Source organism: Mya arenaria, chromosome 11, assembly GCF_026914265.1.
Source record: "Mya arenaria isolate MELC-2E11 chromosome 11, ASM2691426v1".
Lineage (NCBI taxonomy): Eukaryota > Metazoa > Mollusca > Bivalvia > Myida > Myidae > Mya > Mya arenaria.
Window position 1 is genome coordinate 36,174,023 of NC_069132.1, and position 27,125 is coordinate 36,201,147.

At 33.9% G+C, this 27,125-nt stretch overlaps 2 protein-coding genes across 2 annotated transcripts; both read left to right on the top strand.

Annotated features, from left to right (window-relative positions):
• On the top strand, positions 1 to 2,515 carry LOC128209836 (uncharacterized). Its single transcript, XM_052914075.1, has 2 exons — positions 1 to 122; positions 295 to 2,515. Exon 2 carries the CDS (start codon positions 300 to 302, stop codon positions 1,119 to 1,121), a length of 822 nt encoding a protein of 273 aa, XP_052770035.1. The 5' UTR covers positions 1 to 122; positions 295 to 299; the 3' UTR covers positions 1,122 to 2,515.
• An 8,587-nt stretch (positions 2,516 to 11,102) lies between these two features.
• LOC128209837 (uncharacterized) lies at positions 11,103 to 13,158 on the top strand. The gene is made up of 2 exons (XM_052914077.1): positions 11,103 to 11,246; positions 11,433 to 13,158. The coding sequence occupies exon 2, from the start codon at positions 11,438 to 11,440 to the stop codon at positions 12,251 to 12,253; it is 816 nt and encodes a 271-aa protein (XP_052770037.1). The 5' UTR covers positions 11,103 to 11,246; positions 11,433 to 11,437; the 3' UTR covers positions 12,254 to 13,158.
• The last annotated feature ends 13,967 nt before the right edge of the window (positions 13,159 to 27,125 follow it).

Below are 27,125 nucleotides of genomic sequence, written 5' to 3' on the forward strand. Positions count from 1 at the left end.
ATTTGCAGGTCCGCTGAATGGGAGGTTGTATTTCGTGTATATAAATAACTATGATCGTTTCTTCTCAAATCGATGTGAAATAAGAGTATAACAGGACATTAAAAACAGAAATATTCGAGAAGGTGAGGAACTATTATACTAATACTTCAATCAATCAGTAAAACGTTCGTTTACACAATTATTGAACACAGTTTTATATTTTGAGACAAATAATTTCTGGGAATATATTACAACTGAATGTTATTTAAATAAATATATATATATATATAATTAATATGGCCATACATTTTTCAGCTAAAATGGTGCATACAGATCTGGCAATGGCCGTGTTATTGTTAGGAATCGTTTACAGAACACAGGCAGGTTTCAACGAAAACGCAAAAACGAAAGTCGAAATAACCACCACGCCAAGACCTTGTTCAAATAAGAGGACAAAGACCGGCGTGCTGGACGTATATGAGGAGTGGGTTAAGGGAAAGGGCTGGATTCTGAGAAGGTGTCCACATGGTTTCCTTTATAAGCCAAAAGACTGTGACTGTACGTCGCGAGTGGTGTTACAGAGGAATTGCAAGCCTGACCTCTTCCTTTCTTTTGAAAACGGCGTTAATGACCAGTCCCCTATTGTCAATGAAATTCAAAGTAAAAATGTAGAAGTAATTGATGGCAAGGCAATATTTAAAGCCGAAAGGGGGAGTCAACTTATCATTCCACGTTACAAGAACTTCTGCATTTCGAGTCTTACCATAAACGTGAAGTACTTTTCTGAACACAAACGCCTCCCACAGACCCAGGCAATCATATCGAACAGCGACTGTGGAATCGCCCCTTCCATTGTGTTGTCTGAAGACAGCGCTTATATATACTTCACAGTAGCAACCGACATGGGAGAGAGAATATTAGCCGTCCACCAGCCATCATATACCAACGATAAGGATATTGTACTTACGTATCACAATGGCATTCTTTCTGGTACGGTTAACGACCTCAAGAAAACCCTGGAAATAAATGGCAGTGGCATCAATCAGGTCCTCTGTGCCCTTCATGTTGGCAGCGCGCACGAGGACCGTGGACTTAACTTCACTGGAGAAATCGACGAGCTAAGCCTGTATCTGTGTGTGTAGTACATGATTACCTTCATAATATTTTTTCCGCATTGATGCAATATTTTTTGTTAATTTCATTCAGAATTGAATGACCAATTTCTTAGCTGACCAATAGGGAAACTCGATACTGCCGTATTGATAAGTTACTGACCAATTCCTCAGCTGACCAATGTAACATATATGAAAACTTGACTCTGATGCATTGTAAAATTAGTGTCAATTTACATAGTGATTTAACAAATATGTTATTGAAACTTATTTTCAATATAAGTAACCATATGTCCCGAGAATTGTTACTAAATATAAAAATGGGAACCAAAATAAAAAAAAAGTATTGTTACAGACCAGAGCAATATAATTTAAACTTACTTGTCTCTTAAACTTACTTAATGAGCCGGTAATTATTACTAATTATTAGAGAGGAGTTCTTATTTCTTAGCTGACCAATGCAAAATATAGGGAAACTCGATATTGGAGAATTTGTTTTGTTTCTATATGGTCAATAAACTTCACGGTTCATTGCATAGTGCTGACCAATGTAACATATAGGGAAACTCTATAGTGAAAAGTTACAGACCGATTTCTTAGCTGACCAATGTAACGTATATGGAAACCCGATATTGAAAAGTTACTGACCAATTTCTTAGCTGACCAATGTAACATATAGGGAAACTTGACTATGATACATTGTAAAGTTACTGACCAAATATTTACATTTATATTTGTATTTAAGTAATATGTCATGCACAATTACTTTTATTTTTAACTTAATGTCCCGAGAATTTGTACTAAATACAAGAAAAGAATACCAAGATTTAAGAATTTGTTACAGACCAATTATTATCAAATTAATTTAGCTATGTAATTGAAACTTACTTGTCTTTTTAACTTACTTAATAAGCCGATTATAATTACTAAATATCAGAGAGGAATTCTTATTTTTTAGCTGACCAATGCAAAGTATAGGGAAACTCGATATTGGAGAATTTGTTCTGATTTTATATGGTCAGTAAACTTTACGGTTCATTGCATAGTGCTGACCAATGTAACATATGACTATTTTGCCCAAAAAGTGACTTGTTTGCATAGTGAAAACAGGTTTATCATACTCAAACAAAGTTGCAATATTAAAAACCAGTGACATCAATATCTGAGTTGTTGTTCTTTTGCTTTCAATGGTTTATACAAATGAACTAGTTCATGTATATGGAAATGTACTTTACTTTAAACCCATTGACAGCAGTGCTTGTGCAAGAACTGTTACTTTGGTTTGCCTTATTTATGTCTTTTCCCGAGTAAGCAAGAGACATATTGATTAAGTGCTTTCTGTCTGTCCCAAAAATTTTGTCCCCTGTAAAACTTATTGTTGTACTGAAACCTGGAAGAAGTGTTTAAAATAAACTGTAATTGTGCATAGACTAATGTTTTACCAAAATCGGTCTCTTTGAATTCCTTCATAGCCTTGACTCGACATCAGCCATCACAAACTTCAAAATATTTACATGGAAGATCTGTTTGTGGGCCCGCTGTGATACTTTGTATCACAGTTTTTCTTGTTTATACCTACGGTGTCGATGTGTTACGATCGTGTTCGTGGTTTGTCTATAAAACATGTATATAGCTCTTTATACAATAAGAAAGTGCACAAACAAATATTCAACGGTGAAACAGTCAAAAGAATGAAAAAATAAATTGTCAACTCCCGTCCCATTAAAAAGGAATGCAAATCTAGTAATTAATTTATATTGGTCTTAATGTTATTTGTTTGGTTGTTTTGCTACATTTTATTGTCTCATTAAATTGCGTTTATCATTCATTCATTTATTTATTTACTTCATTGTCAAAAGCGTTAACTAGGCTTGGCTTACTAAAAAGTTCACTTTTCTTTTCCGATATGATTATTCTGAACAATAAAAAGCAATTTTGAAAATAACACACTCTTTTTTGCATTGACTGAGTGTTTATTTGTTTCTTTGTTTTCCTCATAATTGAAACTTTTATTGTCCCCGTTATATCGTCAACCACCAATCAATTAATTACCTCAGGCGTGGTATTTGAATCAACGCGAATTTGCGGTAGATTAACAGAACATGCGTTTCTAGCCAACAAAATAATTGCACATAGTCATTTTATCTACATAAATTCACAATTATTTTCTATTGTGAAATCAAAAATAACTGAAGAAGGGAGATGTTAATAGTTAATGTTAAGCTAAAGTATGATAGTACGGCCTGTCAAGTGTAATTATAGTTCTATGCTGTTATGTACATAGTTGTCTTGCTGCTTTTGTAGATGATTAAAATAAAAGATAAAGTTAAACTGCATTGTTTCTTCCATAAACATCAAACAAAAATACACAAAAATTTGCTTGTACGAGTGTAAGTGGACTGATTTATGTGCACTTCGTCACCAACGTAAGTGTACATTGTCACGTGACAAGTTTAAAATTACATGTACGATAGCACGAGAAAGGTGATTTTTATATTTACGCATCAAAGCCTCTGAAGTTTTATTAATGTCAAAAGAAAGATGTAAGACGTATTTCATTGAAAAGATCCGGCAAAAAGCATGTTTTATGACGGCAATCAAACAAGCTTATTGCGACATAACGTTGGACGGCCAAAGGTTCCAAAAATATCATAAAACAAATACGCAAAAAAGCGTAGGTAAAGAAGTGTGAGGAAACAACGATATTTATGGCTGTAATTTATAATTCAGTTACTTAAAAGATTTAAATTCTGGTCCAACAGTTATAAAATGGTTACAACCGTTTCTTTCGACGTAACAAGCTTGATATTAAACAACGGTAACCTATCACCACGTGTTATTTGACCAACGAGAAGTAAGACAGTTTGTCCGTTGCCGTCGTATCTTTTCATAATATGCATACAAATATAAACATAGCATACCATTACATAACACAACATAACATTTATTCGGCATTAAACGTTTACCACATCAATAGCCAACATTAATTTCATCACATTATCGTAAAAAGCAAAGACATGGTCAATATAGAGATTTTGCATAATTTCATTCATATTTGTAAAAATGGTTTTAGTTATCACCATCTTGTTAGGATCGTGGTCGTCATATATTTGCATAATAGAAATTTACTCATATTTCGTAAAATATTGCTAGAATTGATGACACCAATAATGAAAACTTTTGTTTTGTAAGCCAATTGCAAAAAAGGTTTAAAGTATGCTTTCCTTAAATGATTATAATTGGGACAAACAATAAGGAAATGATATTCATTTTCAATGACATTCATGTTGCAATAAGTACAGATTCGATATGTTCGGTTTATATTATGAAGTCTTCCCGTTTCAATCAATAAATCGTGAGAAAAAAACCTGAAATTGTGTTAGTTTTATTCTAAATTTGTTTCTATTGCATCTAGATAATTTACTTGTTAAAGTTCGTTTTATACCAACAGTATGTTTCTAATATGTTGGATTCATTAATATCTGTATCCACGACTGTTTAAATATACTAATAATTATTTCCTTTATTAATTAGATGGTGATTATTTGTATATCTTGAGCGTACCATATATCCGACATTCCATTTTCATATAAAACTATTTTACATGGAAACCCCACTATAGTCCGTTTTAGTTATTCATTGTATCGATATCATTCTTGAACATTGTATAAGTATGTTTGGAAGGAGAGTTATTATCAGATTTCAATATTCTTATCCAGTATTTGATAATCTTTATGTAACATTCTACTACCATTGGATGTCTGCCTAATTCTCCATATAACGGAGATAGATTGATACTTTTTCTGAAATTTGGATTTTTTTTTTCACAAAAATTTACAATGAATGAATTATTTGACTTTTGCTTGGTGGTGTCCGAAAATTTCTACACAATATTTAAAATTGAGCCTTATTGGCAAAAAATTTACATTAATCTTTAACGTTAAGCTTTATTGATTAAAAACAATAAACAAATTGTGTAGGGCATACATGGAGTGTAGTACCACGTGTTTCTGTGTTCTTTTCCAATTACCATTCATAAACAAATATATACCAAAATATTTCAAAAATTCAGTCATTTCTAAATTTGTTTTATTAAAGGTACATTAATATTAGGTTTTCTACCTCTCTCAAATATCATTATTTTCGTTTTTACTTTGTTTACTTTTAAATCCCAAGGGACACTGAAAATTTGTAGATCATAAAACATCGTTTTTTTGGGAAGCGTAGCTTTCCCAGAGTCATCAAACTACGTATACTGACATTGGTGAAATTGTTGTTGTTGTTCTTGCAAATGCCGTTACTACCTTTTCTTTATACATACGCTATTAAAAGTTATTCAGTACAGAATACGGTACTTCTATGAAAATTCAAGGGTCTGGGAGTTAACAGATCCATACCATCTATTCAGCATATGCAAAATGAAAAAAACATGTCTGACTACGTTTTTGGAAGTGTCATTCCCTGTTTTATATTTATCTTTTCTTTATTTTATCTACGCCTTGTTCTACTTTAACGATGTAAATGCATATCACGTGACCAAGAACATGGTGGTGCTAAAACTCGGTACCCGGTATCGATATTGGTAAAATCCGGCATCACAGTTTATGATGCCGGATTATGTCGAGACCGGGTGTTTCGTCATAGTCGATACCGGGTAATATAATATTCTCTATAGAAATCCCGGTATGTATTAGTAGGTTGATAGTCACCGTAAAATTTCACACTATTATCAAGCTGTAAATCTGTGAATACAATAGATTCTATTTCAATAATAATTGTCTTTTGATTTTTAATGTGATATTTGGGGAATAGATTTGGAAAGAAATAATTCATTTTAATTAACACACAGTGTGTGTTGATCTTTAAAACGTCGGCGTGCTTATTTGATTTGGCACCGTTTTTCTCTGTAATTAAGTTAAGGGGTGTCTGGGAGAAAGTGTCTGCGTCGTCAGCAAATAAAAGTAAGTATAATTCAACATCATTTATACTGCAAATACCGCCTATATTATGATTAATATTAATTTTTCATTATACATCATTCGCGAATAAAAACACCAGACCGGAAATAGTGTCCCCCTGTTCCATACAGACATTTGACGTAAAGATTGGAGATTGGTTTGTTTTATACCGTACACATGCTTTGACATAGCAATACATTGCTTGTACGGCTATTACAATCCGCGTGCTTATATTTCCAGTGTTAAGTTTGCAGAACAGATGTGATCTTCTGATTTTATCAAAACATATTTCAGAATCGATAAAACAACAGTATAATTTCCTTTTCGAAGCAAGAGTTTTGGAAATAACTGAGTGAAGAATATATATACAATCGATCGTCGACTTTCCTTTTTGACAAGCAAATAGATTTTTTTCTGAGCTTTTCATTAGAGCTTTTCATTACTACTGCTCCATTTCGTAAGTCTATTCATTAATATTTGTGAGTGTATTTTTGAGAGATTGTTAATAAGTGTAATGCCTCTATAATTTAAGGGTCCTCAACGTTTCCGTCTTTAAAGACAGGAACGATAATTCCTTCTCGAAAGTATTTTGGATATTCTCCCGTTGTGAAGATGAGTATACAGTTTCGAAAGAAATGGAACTATGTGGGTAAATATAGTTGGATCAATTTCTGCGATTAAATTATCTAGATCGCTACTTTTATTCCTTTTCTGGGAGAGAACTGCCTCTTTTAACTCTGTTAATGTTATTTCTTTATCAAGGTCTTCATCATCAATATTAATCATGATATTAAGATTACCATCATTATTAGTGGTACTGTAATATAATTCAACCTCTAAATATTCAGCAGTTTGGGGAAGTTTTTATGCTGGTTCTTTACTTTTTACCAGGACTCTTTTGGTTTTGAGTTGCTTAGGTTTGCTAAACCTTCTTTTTTCCTTTGTGTTATTTTTGTTTTTATTTTTGCGTTTAATCTTATTGTAGTAAGTATCACAACTTAAATTTGCGCAAGTTTTATTACGTACAAATATATTTCTAGCTTTCTTGAAATTGGATCTTGCATTATAGGATTCTGCATTAAAGTGACAGTCTTATTCAAAATCAATACATACACATGTATAACAAACATCATTTTTGAGTGATGCAACTTTAACTGCTTACTAAATAATGCATTTATGGAAAATATCAATTACTTACAACAACATTGTAACCGTGTATTTGATTTATAAAACGCAAAAATATTAAATGATTGGTGAGTGCTCAAAGATTTACTGTGATCTACTTTAGTCTCTTACGGTAGAAATTCCATGTTTTCTGCACCTTTCTTTCAAGTTAAACTCGATATCCTTCATAAGAACCATTGTTCTCCATATTAATTCATCCTTTTTCGTATATAAAAACAATTGTATTAATTGTGGTCAATCTTATTTGAGAGTAAGAGCGCATCTTTAAACCACGGCATTATATTGGAGTGTGAAATATTGAACGTTTTTACTGGTCTTACAACAGGCATACACGTAGTTGAATCCCGAATTATCTGTACGAATGTATTTATAATAATATCAATATCATTGTTAGAATTTAATTGTTCTATTGGCGTTGATAATTGTTCACAATGTGAATATATCGATTTTTTAGTTCCGCAATTTTCAATGGATCCCATTTAATATATTTTGTTTCATATTATCGTTACAACTTCTCTCGCTTGCATGTTTTATATGGTCTGGTATCACCTTTTTGTTAAAAGTCAAAATTATCCCTGAATGATTTGAAAATTCATTTGATTCGAGGTTTGGAACTTTGAATTATAATTTATTTCCTGTGGTCTTAAAAGTAAATAATCTACAACGCTCGCTTCATTCATTGAATAAAATGTTAACCCCCAGACCGTAATCGCTGTGTGGTCGACCATTACCAATAATATAAGACGTGGATTAGCAGAGTTCGATCAGGCGTTAACCATATGTATCGAGCACGTGATCTCTAGAAACACGTGGTGAAATATAAACACAATATGAAAGCTTATTGTCATTATCAATATATCTGTCAAAGGAATGAAATCCGTAGCCCTAGAAGTTCTACCATTTAGATCTCATATCACAAAACATATACCAAGGAGTGAATATTTCTCGAAAATAAGTCTTATTTCCTTAAAAAAATAAAAATGGTCATTTCTTGTAACTTTTGAATTAATTGGAGGAATATATGTGTTACATATGTATACATCCTCGTTAACGAACAAATATAAGCAATCTGTATTGATCACAATTTCGACATTAATGGTCATTTCTTGTAACTTTTGAATTAATTGGAGGAATATATGTGTTACATATGTATACATCCTCGTTAACGAACAAATATAAGCAACCTGTATTGATCACAATTTCGACATTAAGGGACTTACTATCAAAGGCAAAGAGATAAACGCTAACACTGTTTGCAGATGACGCAACATACGTACAGATTGAATCAAAGAAATGATTTACACATCTTGTTAAATATGCATTAAGTTTTTCAGAAATATCGACCTAAATCTTAACATTACTATATCCAATATTCTAAGAGTTGGCAGTCTAACAAGCACAACTTTGACATACTCTGATGAACTTCGTCAGTCCAAATGACATCTGTAAATGAAGCAAAAACACTTTATTAACAGCATTTTCTAACAACAATACAGATACGTTAAATCTCAATTTCTTACCAAAGTTACAATCATTTAAAAACTGTCTAACATAATGGGAACACAGAAAACTAACACTTCTAGGAAAAGTGGCTTTAATAAGAACATTTGCACTACCTTAACTCATTATGCCTTTATCTGTTCTGCCAAATCCACCAAACAAAGTATTACAAAAAATAAAAAAGGTAATTATTTAACTTCATATGTGATAAAAACACAGACAAAATCAAAACAGATATATTAATTCAAACTAAAATTAAAGGCGGGATAAAAGTTCCAAACATAGAGAGTTTATCTTCCTCACTAAAAGCTGGCCGGATAACGCGTCATATTGAGGAATGAAACGCGCAAGTCCGTGCAAGTGATTCTTGAGAAGCATCCTCATTAAAAATGGCGGGTGTTCAAATTTTTTCATTTCAAGTTAGTCAATGTTTTAATAAAGAAAATTACGAAATATAATACTTGTTTATTCGATAAATAATGCATGGAAGCAAATTATATAAACTGCTGTGGAGTCTATAGAAAAAATGTATTTATCAGGAATATCGAATCCATTAAGCTTTATAACGAAACCCTATATTTTGATGCTTGGTATGAAAAAGGTTTTCAATTTATATGTCAAATATTTGAATTTCGGTCAAAACATGGTATGATTTCGCTAATAACATGTAAATAGCATTCCGAATGAAATAAAGATACACTTATCAACAGACAATACTCACATTCAGCGACTCAAAATCTATATTGAAAAAATCAAAGCGTTGTAATATCCCTAATATGTTCATATATTCAAAGACTATCTCCTCAACTGACACATTTATATTAATTAAACAGAAGTGTGTACAAGAATACACAGAATTATTACATGTAACAAACTCCTTGATGAATGTAAAATAATGAAACTAATCAGGGCAACTTTTGTCATATTGAAACACTGGAAGTGCCCGAAAGTACAACCACTTTGAAATAGACTAAATAAATTCCAAAAAGATAATCATATTAATTTAAACTTATCATTAATAAATGTCAGCTTTGGAATAGTCAGCAACGAAAAAACCAAGCGATTACTAACTTTTAAAGTGTGCTGATGAAGTTTAACATATTTGGTTCTAAGTATAGAAAAACAACGCCTCAATTTACCCAGTACAGGAAATACATGATAATTAAATATAATATAGGAAACGAAATTGCAATGATAAATGATACAATAAAGCAGCATGAGGATAAATGGATTTACATTTGTTTTGATCTTAATCAAACATAATCACCACCTGCCCAAATCCTTTTGTCTTCATAATTATCCCCCTTTTTAAAAAATAAATAACCAATGATAATCTTTGCTCCACATTTATTCTTTTTTTAGTTATCCAATTATCATGAACAATCTAAAACTAATAAATTCTAACGTCAGTTTCGAAATTCCATCCAATCATTTATCATTTTCTTTAAGAAATGTACATATTGATGCTCTTCTGCACAATATATTTTCTGTATTATGAATTTGAATAAAAAAGAAGAAAAATAATGCAAATGCTAAATCATACAATAGTGCGGGATTGTCTTTATTTGCAGTGTTCTGACCGTAACACCGTTTTGCCCTTGCAGTAACATATCTCATCTTACAACAAATGCAACCTCCAGCTTCTCGAAAATCCTTTTATAAGTTTTGACTGAATAACCTTTTCATCTCATTTTACCACATTGCATGGAATCAAATTTGTTTTACTCTGTTGGAATCATATTTTCTAACAGATTATAGTTTCCTAGAGATAAAAAAAAAATTGAAAAAACAATACATTTAGTGCACGAACTTTACTTTAGTTTTTATTCACTTTGTTCTATGCGAAGGACTCTGAGAAATTTAACATGCCTCTGTTTTTTCCTACAAAGGGCAATGAGCTGAGACTCGTTGCAAAACACGATAAATAAAGTAAAAACATAACTTAAGTATTTTGCTCGTCTGATATAAACTCAAGGTGGCAAAGGACTACATGGCAGTTAAAGACGTGACACGGGCGAACGGGGCGCGCTTTAGGTTCTAAAACTGTATATAAAATAATCATTACTTAATTACTAATGGTGTTGTTTATGAGAACGTTACCATGATTCTCTCAAACCATGCAAAATTGCGCAACAATAAAGATAATTCACTGAAACAAAACAATTCATTTCAACAGTTTTGTTTGTTTGTTTGCTTTTCATATCATAGCCTGGTGCACACACTTCCACATACTGTAATTGAGCCATTCATCATTCACATAAGAACATGCTAAAAACCACAAGAACGCACCAACCAGACAGTCTAAACCGCCCTGCATGTTTAAATCTGCTGCTGTAAACGATATGTATATATATAGAATACGCCTTTATATTTGTTACGTTTAAGGTAATTTGCAGGTCCACGCCGAACGAGAGGTTGTCTTTCGTGTATATAAAGAACCATGACCGTTTCTTCTCAAATCGAGGTGAAATAAGCGAATAACAGGAAATTAAAAACAGAAATATTCGAGGAGGTGAGAAACTATTGTATAAAGACTTTAATCAATCAGTAAAACGTATGTTTTCACAATTATTGAACACAGTTTTATATTTTGAATTACTTTATTACTGGGCATATATTACAGCCGAATGTTGTTTAAAAATATATTTTTTTCATTTCATTTTGTCATTTAAATTAGTAAAAAAATATATATTTTCAGCTAAAATGGTCCATACAGATCTGGCGATAGCCGTGTTGTTGTTGGGAATCGTTTACAGAACACAGGCAGTTTCCAACGAAATCGCAAAAACGAAAGTCGAGAAAACCACCACGCCTTGTTACAATAAGAGGTCAAAAACCGGCGTACTGGACGTATATGAGGATTGGGTTAAGGGAAAGGGCTGGGTTCTGAGAAGGTGTCCAAATGGTTTCCTTTATGAGCCAAAAGACTGTGACTGTACGCTGCGAGTGGTTGTACAGAGGAATTGCGAGCCTGACCTCTTCCTTTCTTTCGAAAACGGCGCCAATGACCAGTCCCCCGTTGTTAACTACATCAAAAGTGAAAATGTAAAAGTAATTGATGGCAAGGCCATATTTAAAGCCGAAAAAAGGAGTCAACTTATTATTCCACGTTATACGAACTTTTGCTTAACGAATCTTACAATAAACGTGAGGTACTTTTCCGAACATAAACGCCTCCCACAGACACAGGCGATCGTATCGAACAGCGACTGTGGAATCGCCCCGTCCATTTTGCTGACTGAAGACAGCAGTTATATATATTTCACAGTGGCAACCGAATTGGGAGAGAGAACATTAGCCGTCCACCAGCCATCGAATACCAACGACAAGAACGTTGTACTTACGTATCACAATGGCATTCTTTCTGGTACGGTTAACGACCTCAAGAAAACCCTGAAAATAAATGGAAGTGGTATCAATAAGGTCCTCTGCGCCCTTCATGTTGGCAGCGCGCACGAGATTCACGGACTTTATTTCACTGGGGTAATCGATGAGCTTAGCCTGTATCGATGTGTGTAATCCATGATTACATTTTTAATATTTTGTTCGCATTTATACAATACTTTTTCAATTCGTTTAAAGTACAGATTTTTGCTAGTGAAAATAATGCAACTTGTATTCTCATTTCACCACACTCGTGTCTATTTTTGTATAGCAACCAGTACTGGTTTAATTTGTAAAAATGTGCATATTTTTCTACAAATTGCCGCCTGGTTCTAATTCCTCAAGACTGCTTTCATTTATAAAAAACTGAAATATCAGTGGAGTTTGTGTAAGGTTTCAGTAGCTTTTTTAAAGATTAATCGTTCGTTCAAAATTATATTTGTATTCATGTTTTTTGACATCATTCATATAGTTTATATAACTCTCCGTTACGTATAATTAGCAAGTTGCAAGACTATAAGGCGACTATAAATTAATTGCTAGATTTTCATCCCTGCCCTTCTCTTTTTCCCGCCGCCCCTTCAGTTGTGTTGACTAAAATAAAACAGTTGGTCTGTATTTGTGTATCGGTCCGGTACTGCCGGGAACGGCGTTTATTCATACCTACGGTGTTGACGTGGAGCGATCGTGTTCTTAGTTCGTCTAAAACACACGTATATAGGTCCTCATTCAATAAGAAGGTGCATCAATACATATTCAACGGTTAAACAGTCATCTAAGGAGAATAAAATATAAAATGTCACCCGCCTCAATAAAAAAATGGATGAAAATCTAGCATATAATATTGGCCGCAGTGTTATTTGTTTGTTTGTTTTGTTACATTTGTTTGTCTCATTAAACTGCATTTATTATTCATTTATATTCCTCATTGTCAAAGCTTTTACTACACATGGCTTGCTAAATAGTTCTCTTTTTTATCCCGCAATGATTTTACTGTACAATAAAATGCAATACTGAAAAATAAACCATGCTTGTATTGACTGAGTGTCATTTGTTTTATTTGTGTTATAAGTATTGAAACTATAATTATCCTTAAAGGATAATCGTTATGTTGTCAACCACCTATCAATCATTTACTTCAGGTGTGGTATTTGAATCAACGTGAAAATGGTGTAAACGGAACGTGCGATGTGCCGTGTTCAAGCCTCTGAAGTTTCATTCATGTCACTAACCATATTGCACGGCCATTAAACGCCACTTATCGGTGGTGCAAAGTAAACTAGCTGTCGACACTTCCGTGGTGCAACTATGCATTGTGTGTACTTCTACACAAGAGAGCAGGATTTATATTTTATTTGCTAATTTATTAAACGGACATATTTCGAAAAACGGAGAATGTTGTACCGTGTAAGAAAACTTTTACTGCAGGTTGATCACGATTTCGTTTCAATAGTTTGCGTCAGACACAGGTTATTGTTGAAACAAACTGTGCCCCTTTGCATGGCGATGGTTTCTTGGGATTCCTTTCTTGTTTGAATAGTGTGTTTTCCTTTTTTTTCCTTTTTACTAGTTAATAGAAAGTATCTGCAAACTAATGTTTAAAGATTGCTGATAAAAATCAGATCGCAGATTTTCATATTTCCGTTCAAAAATTAATGTTCAATGGCTTAAACCGTTACTAACGGTTTAAGAAAACTAACGGTTTAAGAAAAATGCATAAATTATCCATTTTTGAACTTAAATATGAAAATCTGAGATCTGATTTTTTGTCAGCAGTCTTATATAACTGGTTTCCATGAATTTTCGCAAAAAAGACTCCTTCCAAAACAAAAAATAAAAAAAGTTGCCAAAATGTTCAATCTGTGAGAGTGCAGCTTTAAATCCAAATTCCCCATCTCTAATGTAAAACAGTTAATGGTTAAATACAAAGTCAACACTTTTCTTTCATGTTTAGATACTAAAGTACATCCAAGTGCAATACAGTACATTAAAAAAATCCGACATGCCTTCAAAAACAATTGTACGCTTTTTGAGTATAGGATAGGTAGCCATATAAGGAAAATAGTATATAGTTATACCAAAAAGGCATTTTTGTGGAATGACTTACACTAAGACATACAGCTCTAATGTAAAATAGTCTCACTAATTGAGATGCGTGTTACATTAAGTTAAAATATGTATAGTACTTTGGGCGCAAAACATACTCGACAACGCCCCCATTACTCTACAGCGCTACCACTATAGCAACAACGCCACATTTTTATAAATACAAAATGTATGTACATATTTACTTTTTTAGAAGTTCTTATTAGGTTTTGTTGTGTTCCAGTGTATGTACTACACATACCAGATTAATGTGCATGCCAGAATATTCTTACGGTGTGTGTGAGCGACGAAGTGTAGTTGAAATGCTAGCAAATCTCAACATATGCACTCGTCCGCTTCGAGAGAAAATCTACTGGCAGCACAATTCGCACAATATTGAAACGAAAACGTAGTCAGCCTGCAGTAAAAAACATTCTTATTAATTTATCCGTTTAATAGAATTATCAAATAAAAAATGATCATACGCACGTGTGAAGAAGTCAACACAAGGCACAGCTGCACCACGGAAGCATCGACAGCTTATTATTAGTCAGACAAGTAAATGTCACATAGCGTTTGGCGGCCGAAAGTTCGTCCGAAAGGAATACTTATGCAATAACATATTACAAATACGCAAAGGAGCGAAGGTAGAGAGGTTTTTGGAAAAAGCAATTTTAACAGCCGTTATTTATATTATAGTTATACAATTACCGGAATCAGAACCTAGACTGATCTCAAAGCTCATACAACCATACGACAATGGCCAAAATAGTTCGCCTGCAAAGCGGAATTGTCGTGACTTTGTTTTTATGATAAAACATAGCAAACAAAATGGATTGATGTTTGTACAAAAATGGAAAAGCACCGAAACATGAACGTTAATTGCCCCTTGCGTTTAGAGAAATTGTTGTCATCTAAATTATTAAATACATAGGCGACACCAATTTTCGGTTTTACGTATTTTCAAGTTTCAACAAAACGTGGGCGAGCGAGCGAAAAAAAACCAACATGTTTTACATTTCAAAGATTTAACGAAACGGCGAAAGGCGATTTTGATAAAAAAAAAAAAGATAAAATACCTGAAGGCGAAGGCGAACGAAGCGTCAGTAGTTCTAAATGAACAGTGCGTATAAAATTTAAAGAACACATCAATTATGGTACTTTGTTGTATACAGAATGCCACACCACCTTGTATTGTAATTTTATACATTGTTACAAGCTGAAAAGTTAACGTCGGGAAATATAGAAGTTTGTACAACAGCAGTTTATACGAAATACCCAGGACACGAGGACATTGTTACTAGACCGAATATTCTCCCACCTCAGATAAGTAGATCCAATAATTTAACAATGCTAGAAATTCTCATCTTGCCTACGGGCGAAGATAAAATTCCCGTATGCAACTCCTTTTTAATGGTCATCACATTGTAATTACCTCCCTTGTTGAAGACTGTCGTCTGTAGCATCATGGAAACTTTGTCTTGTGGCAATATTTAGAATGCTAATTAATAATTTCTCGCTTCAAATGTCACCATAAAACAGTTTTCAAGCCCCTTTCAAGAAATAATGCTTCACTCTCCTCAGAACTATTTAAGGACCGATTTGACTATTAACATAATCTGAATCAATGCGTGCACATTCATGACAACCAAGAATTATTGCATATCCATACGCATATATTTTCACTACGCACAAAAGAGTTCCAGTAAAAAATACATTTGTTTTTTACTTAATTTGTTTAACTGAGGTGGGAGAAAAAGCATCTTCCATGGCCGAGAGTGTAAGATAGGTTCATCCCAACCCTCTCGCAGGGTGTTTTGCGGAAACTCGGTAAACCTCGTTTCCGCAAAACACCCTACGCTCGGGTCAAGATTGACCTATCTTACACTCTCGGCCATAGAAGATATCATCTACTTTTCTAACATGCTACATGTGAATTGAGTCTTTGAAAGCTGAGATCGATTACACAGCATTTTATCTCAGGAGCCACAGTCAGTAGTAAAGTACCTAAGATTAACTGTCAATCACTGCATGGGCAGATTCTCTGGCAGCCAATCTTATTGTTGTTTCTATCATGGTCAAAACCTTTAGTACTTTCTTCACTCCAAATCCTCCAGTACAAGATTACTGCCATGATTTTGCCTATCTGATTTATTGCCTTGTTGATGTCTTTAAAAGCAGAAAATATTTTGACACTGCTGAGCACAATCTCGCTTTCTGCTTTCAGGGTGCCTAGAAGTCCTTTTCTGGGTTTGCCTAGTGAAATAAAATGTAATAGAATCCCTCGTTAGTCATAAAAAGTCGATCCACAAAATGATATCCTAAAACTCAACACGTTCGAAATGAATGACAGTAATTTACCATGACATAAACTGCTTTACCATATGGTCGTACTTAATCAACCTGATTTCAGGTTGAACACCCAATGCTTTCTGTGATTTTACCTTTTTGTACAACCAACAATGGAGGGTTAGAGTGGTCTAGTAGTTTAGGTGTTCGCCTCTCACCCAAGACGTAGTGGATTATATCTCAACCACGGGTACTTTCTAACGGCCTCTTAAACTGGACCAAGGAAACTAACTCGAGTGTGTTTCTATAAGCTACTAGCTTTCGTCACGATCGAGCTAAAAGAAATTAGTTAAAAAATTAAACTAACAATGGAGAGTATTTGTTATAATGAAATATTCAAAAAGGCGGGACAATTCACCATCGCATTACACTCATTTACTGACTTAACTAAGGTTTAACGCGTCTGCGAATGAACATAGTGATTACATAGAGGCGGAGCTACTTAGTAACAAAAGTGCGAACACCAACAAGAAAGAGTTCATTTATGCGTTCTACAAAAACATGGTTAGAGTTTTCTCAGACTGCGGCCTCGCTGCACTCGCCCCAATTTCGGTAGATCACCAAAATGAACTCTAACATATACGTGAAGACTGGATGTTTGGTAGTTTGCTAACATGTAAAAGTTGAGAGAGAAAAAGAGAAAATGAACCAAAACCAATATTGCAAACGAGCGGTTTTAGTCGCGAAAGATTGCAAAACAGTGTGTTCAAGTTGAAATAAAGAACACAAGTATATATCTCCAAAAGTACAAATCTCAAGGCAAGATTTAAGCAAACCACAAATATCCAGACAACTTAAGTAACATTTATAATAAAAACTACAAACACAAGCTCAGTAGCCAAGCGTTTAAACATAAACCCCGTTAATTGGCACAGGGTAAACGCCAAAGACATAGAACACAAAAAAACATCACAAACTAGAAACATAAAACAACAGCACATAATTCCACAAAAACACAGGGCATATATACTTTATAAAAAAACTAGGTGCGTTTATCAAAGATTGTTAGGTACCGCATTGGAACGGTCAGTAAAATGTAAGTAATGTACTGGGGGTTTAAACCCGTCTGCGTGCACAACCTTACTCTTATCAAAACTCAAATCTCCAGAAAACATTAAAGCATAATACAAGCCTCCGGACAACACTAAAGCGCATGAAAGTCCAGGCAACCTTATAGCAAAAGAATCAAGACAACATTAAAGGCACATTAGGTATTTATGGACCCTGAGCCATCAAATCTTATAACATTCCGATGTTTATTTTATATGTATAAATACTTTATATGTACGTAGCTATAAGAAATAACTTAACATACACATGATACTATTATTGGTAATAATGATATTGGAAAACATGATAAAAAAGGGGAAAAACATTATAATAAATTAGTGTCTGCAACCTCTAAAGTAATTAGACAAATTAGGTTGTTTTTGTGTCTCTGTGTAACAATGAACCAAAGACACAAATTAAACGTTTTTGTTTTCAGATGGATCTTAGTCGAGGAACAAAGACTCAAGTCATATACGCATGAATGCATGGTGAAAACCACCGTTGTTAAAAGCCAATTAGCTTCGAGTTATGTATTAAAATTTAAAAAACAACTCCGATTTCAGGCAATTTGGTTGAAAGTCAGAGCTAAGCCGGTTTTTATCATATATTTAGGATAACGCAACACTAGAACAATTCAGACCGATTCAGGGACATACGGAACATGTCCAGTTTGTTGGATTCCAACACACAAATAAGCGCGCTATATTAACCAAAATGTTAAATAGTGAAGCCTGGTATTGTATGTATCATTTAAAAGGATATCGCTTTCTGATAACAAGTAAATTAATTAAATAAATGACCAAATCAACATTATACGTGAATATATTGTAGTTTGTATTTTTGCTAGTTATTTGAATTAAAAATGCCGCGAAATTACATTACTTATTATTTTCGTATTTCAAAGACCAACAAGCTTGTTGGTTATATCACTTTCTGTCAAAACATGTTTTTCTTCTTCTGTACCTAAAGGCCTTTCAAATAATAACAGACATATATTTTTGTATCACTATCACTGTTTGTACATAAAACCCTTTCAAATAATAACAGACATATATTTTTGTATCACTATCACTGTTTGTACATAAAACCCTTTCAAATGATAACATACATATATTTTTATTCACTATCACTGTTAACTATCATAACAGTTTGGCCTCCTCCCTGTTTATTAATTCAAACCAGAACACTTATACAATCAAGTCGTATGTGGTGAGCAACGGGCAACGTGACTTTTGTGGTTTGGGACCACGATGAATAGATGAGCTTCACTTTCTTTTGAAATTTACCACTTAAAGTTATTTAAACGCATAAAAACTTTACAACTGCTTAACGTGCAAAATGCTAATGATTACGATGTAAAGAAAAAACATACATCATTGTTAATTCGTCTTAAATAACATTCCATTTTTCACACATGCCTGTACAGATAATTATGTCAATACTTTCTCATTAGTTTTTCAACTTCAGTACATTAAATTTCTCACTCTTGACATAAATTATATTACATGTTCATGTTTAATATGTGTTAACATTTTATACTTAAGGTTAAGAATGACAAGAAATTATGTTAAGTCAATGAATGTTATGTCCCTAACACGGTTGACATGATCCTCGTATCCGGGAGTGCCCTCAGTAAAATATCGCCAGGTAACTTTGTGTGCGTTGTTCAATGGAGGTCACAGCAACTGATCTTTTTGTAAAAAGGTCAATGCATGAGTTAAAGTATTATCTTTTACGTTTTATTTTTATTTTTTTTAACGTAACCTTGGAATAAAATTCAGAAATGATTACTTACTTATCCAATACGGAAAATCAAATCTAAGAAGTCAGCGTTTAAAATCAGTTTGTGTCTTTGTATGATGGGGATTCGAATTTTTGCTGAACATAAACATTAATACGTTATTACAGATTAGATCATGTGTATTCTTGTTCTTCTGTTTACTCTTCGTGTGCTGCATGTGCCGCATAATGGCGGCAAGTCGAGCGCATTGTTTGCCCATCTGACAACCCCACACTTATCCCGGCCGTCTTGAGGTAATGGGTGAAAAGGGAGAACAGATTATACCGACACATAAATGACATTATCTCGTACATCATGGTTGTTCAGACTGGGTTTAAAAACGGCATTCTTGCTATGTTGTTGGAACAGGAATGAATTTGTCACCATTGGATATATGGGTAGAGGGTGCACGCTGGATAAGCTTTCAATTTATATTTTATTTTATATTATATCTCTATGATTTTGCGTTTTCTGCTGTGGTTGATGGTTTTTTTGTGAAAAATGTAATGCCGCTCTATACATGTATTACAAACGTACGTACGGTTGCAAAGTCCAGGCATCTGTTCAAATGGTAATAGGATTTATTTTACGGACATGAAATTTATTTTTACGTTTAGTGTTTATGGAAGGTACAATTCAACTAAATTTTCAATTCCATTTTGAACATTTACAATCAATCAAAGACAGCTACGAGCCTTACAGTGTAGAGCTATAGTTAAACTTTACAATCGGGACTATCGTACTTTAACTACACATTAACTGATAACCATAACCCTCCTTTAATTATATTTGTTTGTACAAAAGAAAATGATTTTGAATTTATATATATAAAAAAGACCCTGTGAAATTATTTTGTTGGCTAGAAACGTCTGTTCTGTTTATATACCGCAAAGTTCACAGTGTTAATGTCTAATAAAGATCATTCAAAATTATTTAAAACAAACATCAGACCCACCCTTTATAAAGACACGCTAATTGCCAATTTTCCTGCGAAATGTCATACAATAAACACTGTATCAAAACTAATGTGATTGTTATTGACACAATACACTTCCACATAGAATTAATCACTTTTGGTTTAAATGTTAAGTATATAATTATTATTTTAAAATGTACACACGTTTCTCTTTATTCGGATGCAAAAAGTCGTTAATGTGGAGTTTTATTGTGTCTAACTCTAAACAAAACCCCGAAACCAATGATCCAAAATTCAAATTATGGATATCACAGAAGTAAACGCGTTCACACAAAATGTTAAAACGCATGAACTAAGTAAAATATTAAAAAGACTTGAAACTCGTAATAAACAAGAGATGTTTGTCAAACATTATGCCCCCCCCCCCACCCCCTGAGCGCCATGTTGTCAGGATTATATGGACAATTGAATGAAATATGCATGGACCGAAATGACAGCTGATTTGTCGCTGACATTGGATGCCGTTGAGGCAGTTTTAAGATTATGACCAATCAAAGTTTGAGGATAGAGTGTGTTATGACCATGACCTTTGACTCTATGACCTCAAAATCCATAGAAGTCATCAGCTGGTCACCAAACATCTAAATGTTAAGTTTGAGGGCCATGGGTGCAGGCATTGACAAGTTATCACACAGACAAGCTTTTTTCGTTCAAGGTCACTGTTACCTTGACCTTTGACCCGATGACCCCTAAAATCATAAGGGGTCATCTACAGGTCAGACACAACTCCAAGTCAAGTTCTATGGCCATGGGTGCAGGCATTGTACAATTATCACTTGAAACATTTTCGCATTAAAGGTCACTGTGAACCTGACCTTTGACCCAATGACTCCTAAAATCAATAAGGGTCATCTCCTGGTCAGGCCCAACTTACATGTCAAGTTTGATGATCATAGATTCAGGCATTGTTGAGATATCACTGGGAGAAGATTTGTTAACTTTTTTGCGTTAAAGGTTACTGTGACCTTGACCTTGGCCTGATGACCCCCAAAGTCAAGAGGGGTCATCTACTGGTCAGGCCCAACCATCATGTCAAGTTTGATGACCATATGTCCAGGAATTGTCGAGTTTGCTTTCAAGGTCACTGTGACCTTGACCTTTGACCTCTAAAATCAATAGGGGTCATCTACTGGTCAGGCCCAACCTCCAAGTCAAGTTTGAGGGCCATGAGTGCAGGCATTGTCGAGTTTGCTTTCAAGGTCACTGTGACCTTGACCTTTGACCCCTTAAATCAATAGGGGTCATCTACTGGTCAGGCCCAACCTCCAAGTCAAGTTTGAGGGCCATGGGTGCAGGCATTGTCGAGTTATCACATGGACAACCTTTTACCATTCAAGGTCACTGTGACCTTGACCTTTGACCTGATGACCCCCCAAAAACAATAGGGGTCATCTACTGGTCAGGCCCAACCTCCAAGTCAATTATGAGGGCCATGGGCGCAGGCATTGTTGAGTTATCACTCGGACAACCTTTTACCATTCAAGGTCACTGTGACCTTGACCTTTGGGCCGATGACCCCCCAAAACAATAGGGGTCATCTACTGGTCAGGCCCAACTTCCATATCATTTCTTTAATACTCGGACAAGCTTTAAAATTATATTACCATTAAAGGTCACTGTGACCTTGACCTTTGACCCAATGAGCCCTAAAATCAATAGGGGTCATCTACTGGTCAGGCCCAACCTTCATGTCAAGTTTGATGACCATACGTCCAGGAATTGTTGCGTTATCACTCGGACAAGCTTTGGTCTACCGACGGACCGACCGACCGACATACCGACATACCGACATGCCTGTGCAAAGCAATATACCCCTCTTCTTCATAAAAAAAGTTCGAGGATGTCACAGGTGAGTTTTCAGCTTTAACTGAATTTTAATTTTCACTGATTGTGAAACAAAGTGCTCATTCGTTTTGAAAATGTGTTCTGTTAAGCCTTTATCAAGCGCCATCCTCCGTTTTTACAACATACGAGAGATCATTTCGCTTTTCAGTCACAACAGCTTTACGCCACCGGTTATAAACAGCCTTGTTTTCTAACTGAGTCTACTACATCCAGATTTGGCAATTTTTCAGCACTTCTGTTATGATGATTTTGTCTTTCTCCTTATTTTCTGCCAATTAAGATCGAAGGCCATAACAATTTAATCAGTTATTCGTCTTTTTTACGAGATGCAAAAAAAGGTAATATAATTTTTGTTTTCTATTATAAGTATTTTTTGCCCTTCTATTAGCCAAAATTCATGTCTTTGCATATGTTACAATTGCTATGAACATATATACCTCTTATGGCAAAGTACTGATGGTTTAATCAATTACCTACCATTTAAGGTGCTATTTTAACAAGTAACGAAATGGTAAGATGGAAATATATTTAATTGCTGTTGAAAGCACGAATATTTTGAAGATTTTGATGATTTTCTATCAAAGCACTTCAGATTAGACGAAGAAACATTAAGTTCTCTTAATACATCACGAGTTTTAACTGACCTGAATCTGCCATTGTCACGCAATTCACAATGTCGTAAAATTAACAACCATGGATATAAGTTGTTAAATATATGTAAGTCCAACATTTTTTTATTAAATGGACGTCTTGGTAACGATGTCCACTCTGGAAATTACACATTTCATAATAGTTATGTTATCGACTATAGTATTGCATCATCTCATTTACTCTGTTCTGTGAATGATTTTGAAGTAATTGAAGTCAATCCACTTTTTTCGGATGGTCATAGCTTACTGTCAACAATTGTCATTATCGATATTTCCAATACACAAACAAATGTAAACATTACCTCTACCTTCGAAATACAACCCGTCATTCTAAATGGCAGCAGGAAAAACACGAGGAATTCGTGTTCAATCTGAACAGTACCGACAAAGAATCTATTGATAACCGGTTGCGTAATCCCCCACGGTCAAATACGCGAATATTCATCAATACAATTACAGATGATATTGCTAATCTGTTCAAAGAATCGGCTTTTAAAACATTCTGTCAAAAAATAAGTAATAACACCTATCCAATAAAATATACATATATGCCGTGGTTTGGCCTACAGTGCAAAAAGGCGCGGTCGCTATACAATAAAGCACGGAAAGCTTATAATATGAATAAATCGACTTCGAACAAAGAAAAATTACATACTGCGAGTAAGCATTATAAAGTTACAATGAATACGCATGTCGCAAAACACAAGCATACAGCAGAATACAAACTTTGAGAACTCCATTCAAAACATCCTAAAGATTACTGGAACCACTTGGACAAGGTTACCAACGTATCTAAACAAAAGTCACCCCCTATAGACGAATTTTATCATTATTTCAAAAAAATCAATGACGTCGTTGACGCGAATGATTATATATCGGATAATAACCATCCGAGCTTCTCTAGCGCCGAAACCGATCTGTTGAATAGGCCAATAGAACATGACGAAATTAACAAAATGATGCTGAAAAGTAAGAATGGTAAAACATCGTCGCAGTTTGATAATATTATCAATGAATCAACCAATATGGTCCCAACCTTCTGTACACTTTTCAATATATTTCTTGACACTGGTATTCTCTCGGATGTATGGCTAATCGGGACAATAAAGCCAATTTTTAAAAACAAGGGTTCTCCTACCGACCCCAAAAATTATAGGCCGATTACCATTCTTAGTTGTTTAGGCAAATTATTCACGTCTATTCTTAATGAACGCATCAACACATTCCTCTAAAATAATAACTTATTATACGAGAACCAAGCCGGATTTCGCGCAAATTATTCAACCTGCGATCATATTCTTACATTGCATTTCCTTTTAAGTAAACTAAGGGCCCAGAAAAAGAAACTGTTTTGCTCATTTATTATTTTTTCTGCCGCATTTGACTCTGTCTGGCGAGCTGGCTTGTGGCATAAGCTAATGCAAACTGGCTTACAAGGTAAAATTCTCACAGTCATAAAAAACATGTATAATGATATAAAATCATGCGTTTCCATCAATGGACATCTGTCTCCTATGTTCCCAAGCTTTTGTGGAGTTCGTCAGGGAGAAAACCTTTCTCCGATTTTATTTTTTATTTACCTCAACGATTTAGACGAATTCCTTAAAAGAACATGTTCTAGTGTTTCTATAGAAGTAGATGCTAATGAGACAATTATGTACCTTCAGGTTCTTATTATCTTGTATGCTGATAACACTGTACTCTTTGCAGACAATGAACGTGATTTTCAAAAAAGTCTTAACTGTTTCCAAGATTACTGTTTGCAATGGAAACTAAATATTAACCTCTCAAAGACTAAAATAATTGTCTTTGGTGCCAGAAATCTGAAGAAATTTAACTTTAGCATTGCTAACCAAGCGCTAGAGATAGTCAAGGAATACAAATACCTAGATGTATATTTCTCGTCCACCGGTAGCTATTATACTGCCGTAAATATTTAATAAGCCAGGCTAACAAAGCAATGTATGCTCTATTTCTTAGAATTAATAACCTAGATTTGCCTTTGGACATACAACTGAAGCTTTTTGATTCTACCATTGTCCCGATTCTAACGTACAGATATGAAGTCTGGGGTTTTGAAAACCTTGATCTGTTGGAGCAACTTCACTGTATTTTTTTGTGACGGATTACATATACTAGAAAAAGTACTCCACATTACATGCTCTACTCGGAACTGGGTAGATACCCCCTTAACACCATAGTTAAAACCAGAATGATTAGTTACTGGAGTAAACGCGTTTCATCCCATGACTCGAAAATAAGTTTCTTGATATATAAAGGCATTTTACATAGTAATAATTCAGTCTGGGCCAGTTACATCAAGTCAATACTTAATTCAACGGGTTATTCATACGTTTGGAATAACCAAACAAGAGTACCTGTAAAACATGTCGGTAAACTTGTGAAATCTAACCTTGTAGACCAATTTCAGCAAACCTGTTTTGAACAATTTAATCTTTCGTATAAAGGTAAAATGTATTCTCTGTTTAAGTCTGATATTAAATTTGAGGAGTACCTTAATATTTTACCCAAATCTCTACGTTTTACATTCTTGCATTTCCGCACTAGTAATCATAAATTCCCTATCGAAGTCGGTAGATGGAGACAGAATGCTGTACCACATGTCAATAGAAAGTGTACGTTTTGTAATCTAAACGATATCGGTGACGAACTGCACTATTTACTTACATGTCCATTTTTTTATCCTACCAGAAAAAAATACATAAGTAGTCGTTTTTACTCAAGACCTAATGTCTTACACTTTAGTGAAGTTTTAAATTGTAAGAACCCGGATACCTTAAGGAAAACAACATTTTTGTTAAAATCTTAGTTAATCACTTTAAACGAATCTGATCATGTATTTTATAGTTTTTCATTTGATATCTCATAACTATATCGATTATATTGTATCCTAATTCAAATAAATGAATTTGTTTTGTCATAAAAAAATAATACTATTTAAATTAACCACATTCCCCTTACTAATTATATTTGTTTTGCATAATGATAAACTCTAAACCTGTTGTGAAGCCGCCATTAACCCACATATTTATACCTGTGTTAAAATATATATATATTGCGTTTTCACATGCTTTTACTTAAATGTAAACTGTGATATAATAAAAGAATATTGAGTTGAGTTGAGTCATATGTAGATATAACAGCGCATTAAAATCAATTTATCATCATCATCATCATCATCCAAGTGTAACTGATTACTTAAGAGTTCAGAAAAACAAAACAAAAGCATTTAATATTCATATGCATACATTGCATCATGTTACAAAATGGCTATATATCAACGAAAATCATAACTAGTTATATTATTCAAAGGGTTGTTTTTAACAATAAGTATGTACAAATGAAAATAAATGACAACAATATTAATTGCACAAAGTCAATAAAGATCTTCTCGAGTCAATGCCAATCAACAATTCCATATGCAACAAACAATTAAGTTATCTGGTGTATATTCTTTCTTCTTGGCAACCTTTCATGATAAAATCCAATTCTTCCGCTGTGAACCAATAAAAATGCCGTTTTCTGTTTTCAAGGCATGTTTCCTGAAGTGGCGGAATCAAAAACATCATGTTATTTCTTTTGAATGGCATTCATGTGTGAGATAAAAGCCGTGTATGAACCGTAAATACGATTTGATGGATCATCCCCCAAAACACGAATTATATTAAAGGCTGGAATCACAAGCTGTAAGATGTATGGTCTAGTACAAATATAGAAACTACAAATATAATTGAGATGTTGTAATAAAGTTATGTAATCAATTACCATAAAAATTATGGAAAAGATATCCGATTTTCTATGCAATAGTGATATAAATTTCAAAAGCAAAATAAATATGTCGAAACATAAGTCATTCATTATAAATTGGACAAAAAAACATGCAACTTTTAAAGTGACACTCTTATTTAAAGTCAATACATACGTGTGTACATGTATAACAAACATAATTTTGAGTGATAAACCTTTAACTACTCACTAAATAATGCATATATGGAAAATATTAATCACAGATAACAAGACTGTAACCGTGTATTTAATAGCAGAAAGCGCAAAAATATTAAATGATTGGTGAGTGCTAAAAGATTTACTGTGGTCTACTTTAGTCTTAAAAGGTAGAAATACCGTGCTTTATGCTCATTACTTCCAAATTAAACTCAGTATCCTTCATAAGAACCATTGTTTTCGACATTTATTCATCCTTGCTGAAATAATAAAACAATGTTATTAATTGTGTTAAATCTTATCTGGGAG

Bases quoted from the DNA above. Each gene is read 5' to 3' on its own strand.
- LOC128209836 (XM_052914075.1), top strand. From the start codon at position 300: ATGGTGCATACAGATCTGGCAATGGCCGTGTTATTGTTAGGAATCGTT.
- LOC128209837 (XM_052914077.1), top strand. From the start codon at position 11,438: ATGGTCCATACAGATCTGGCGATAGCCGTGTTGTTGTTGGGAATCGTT.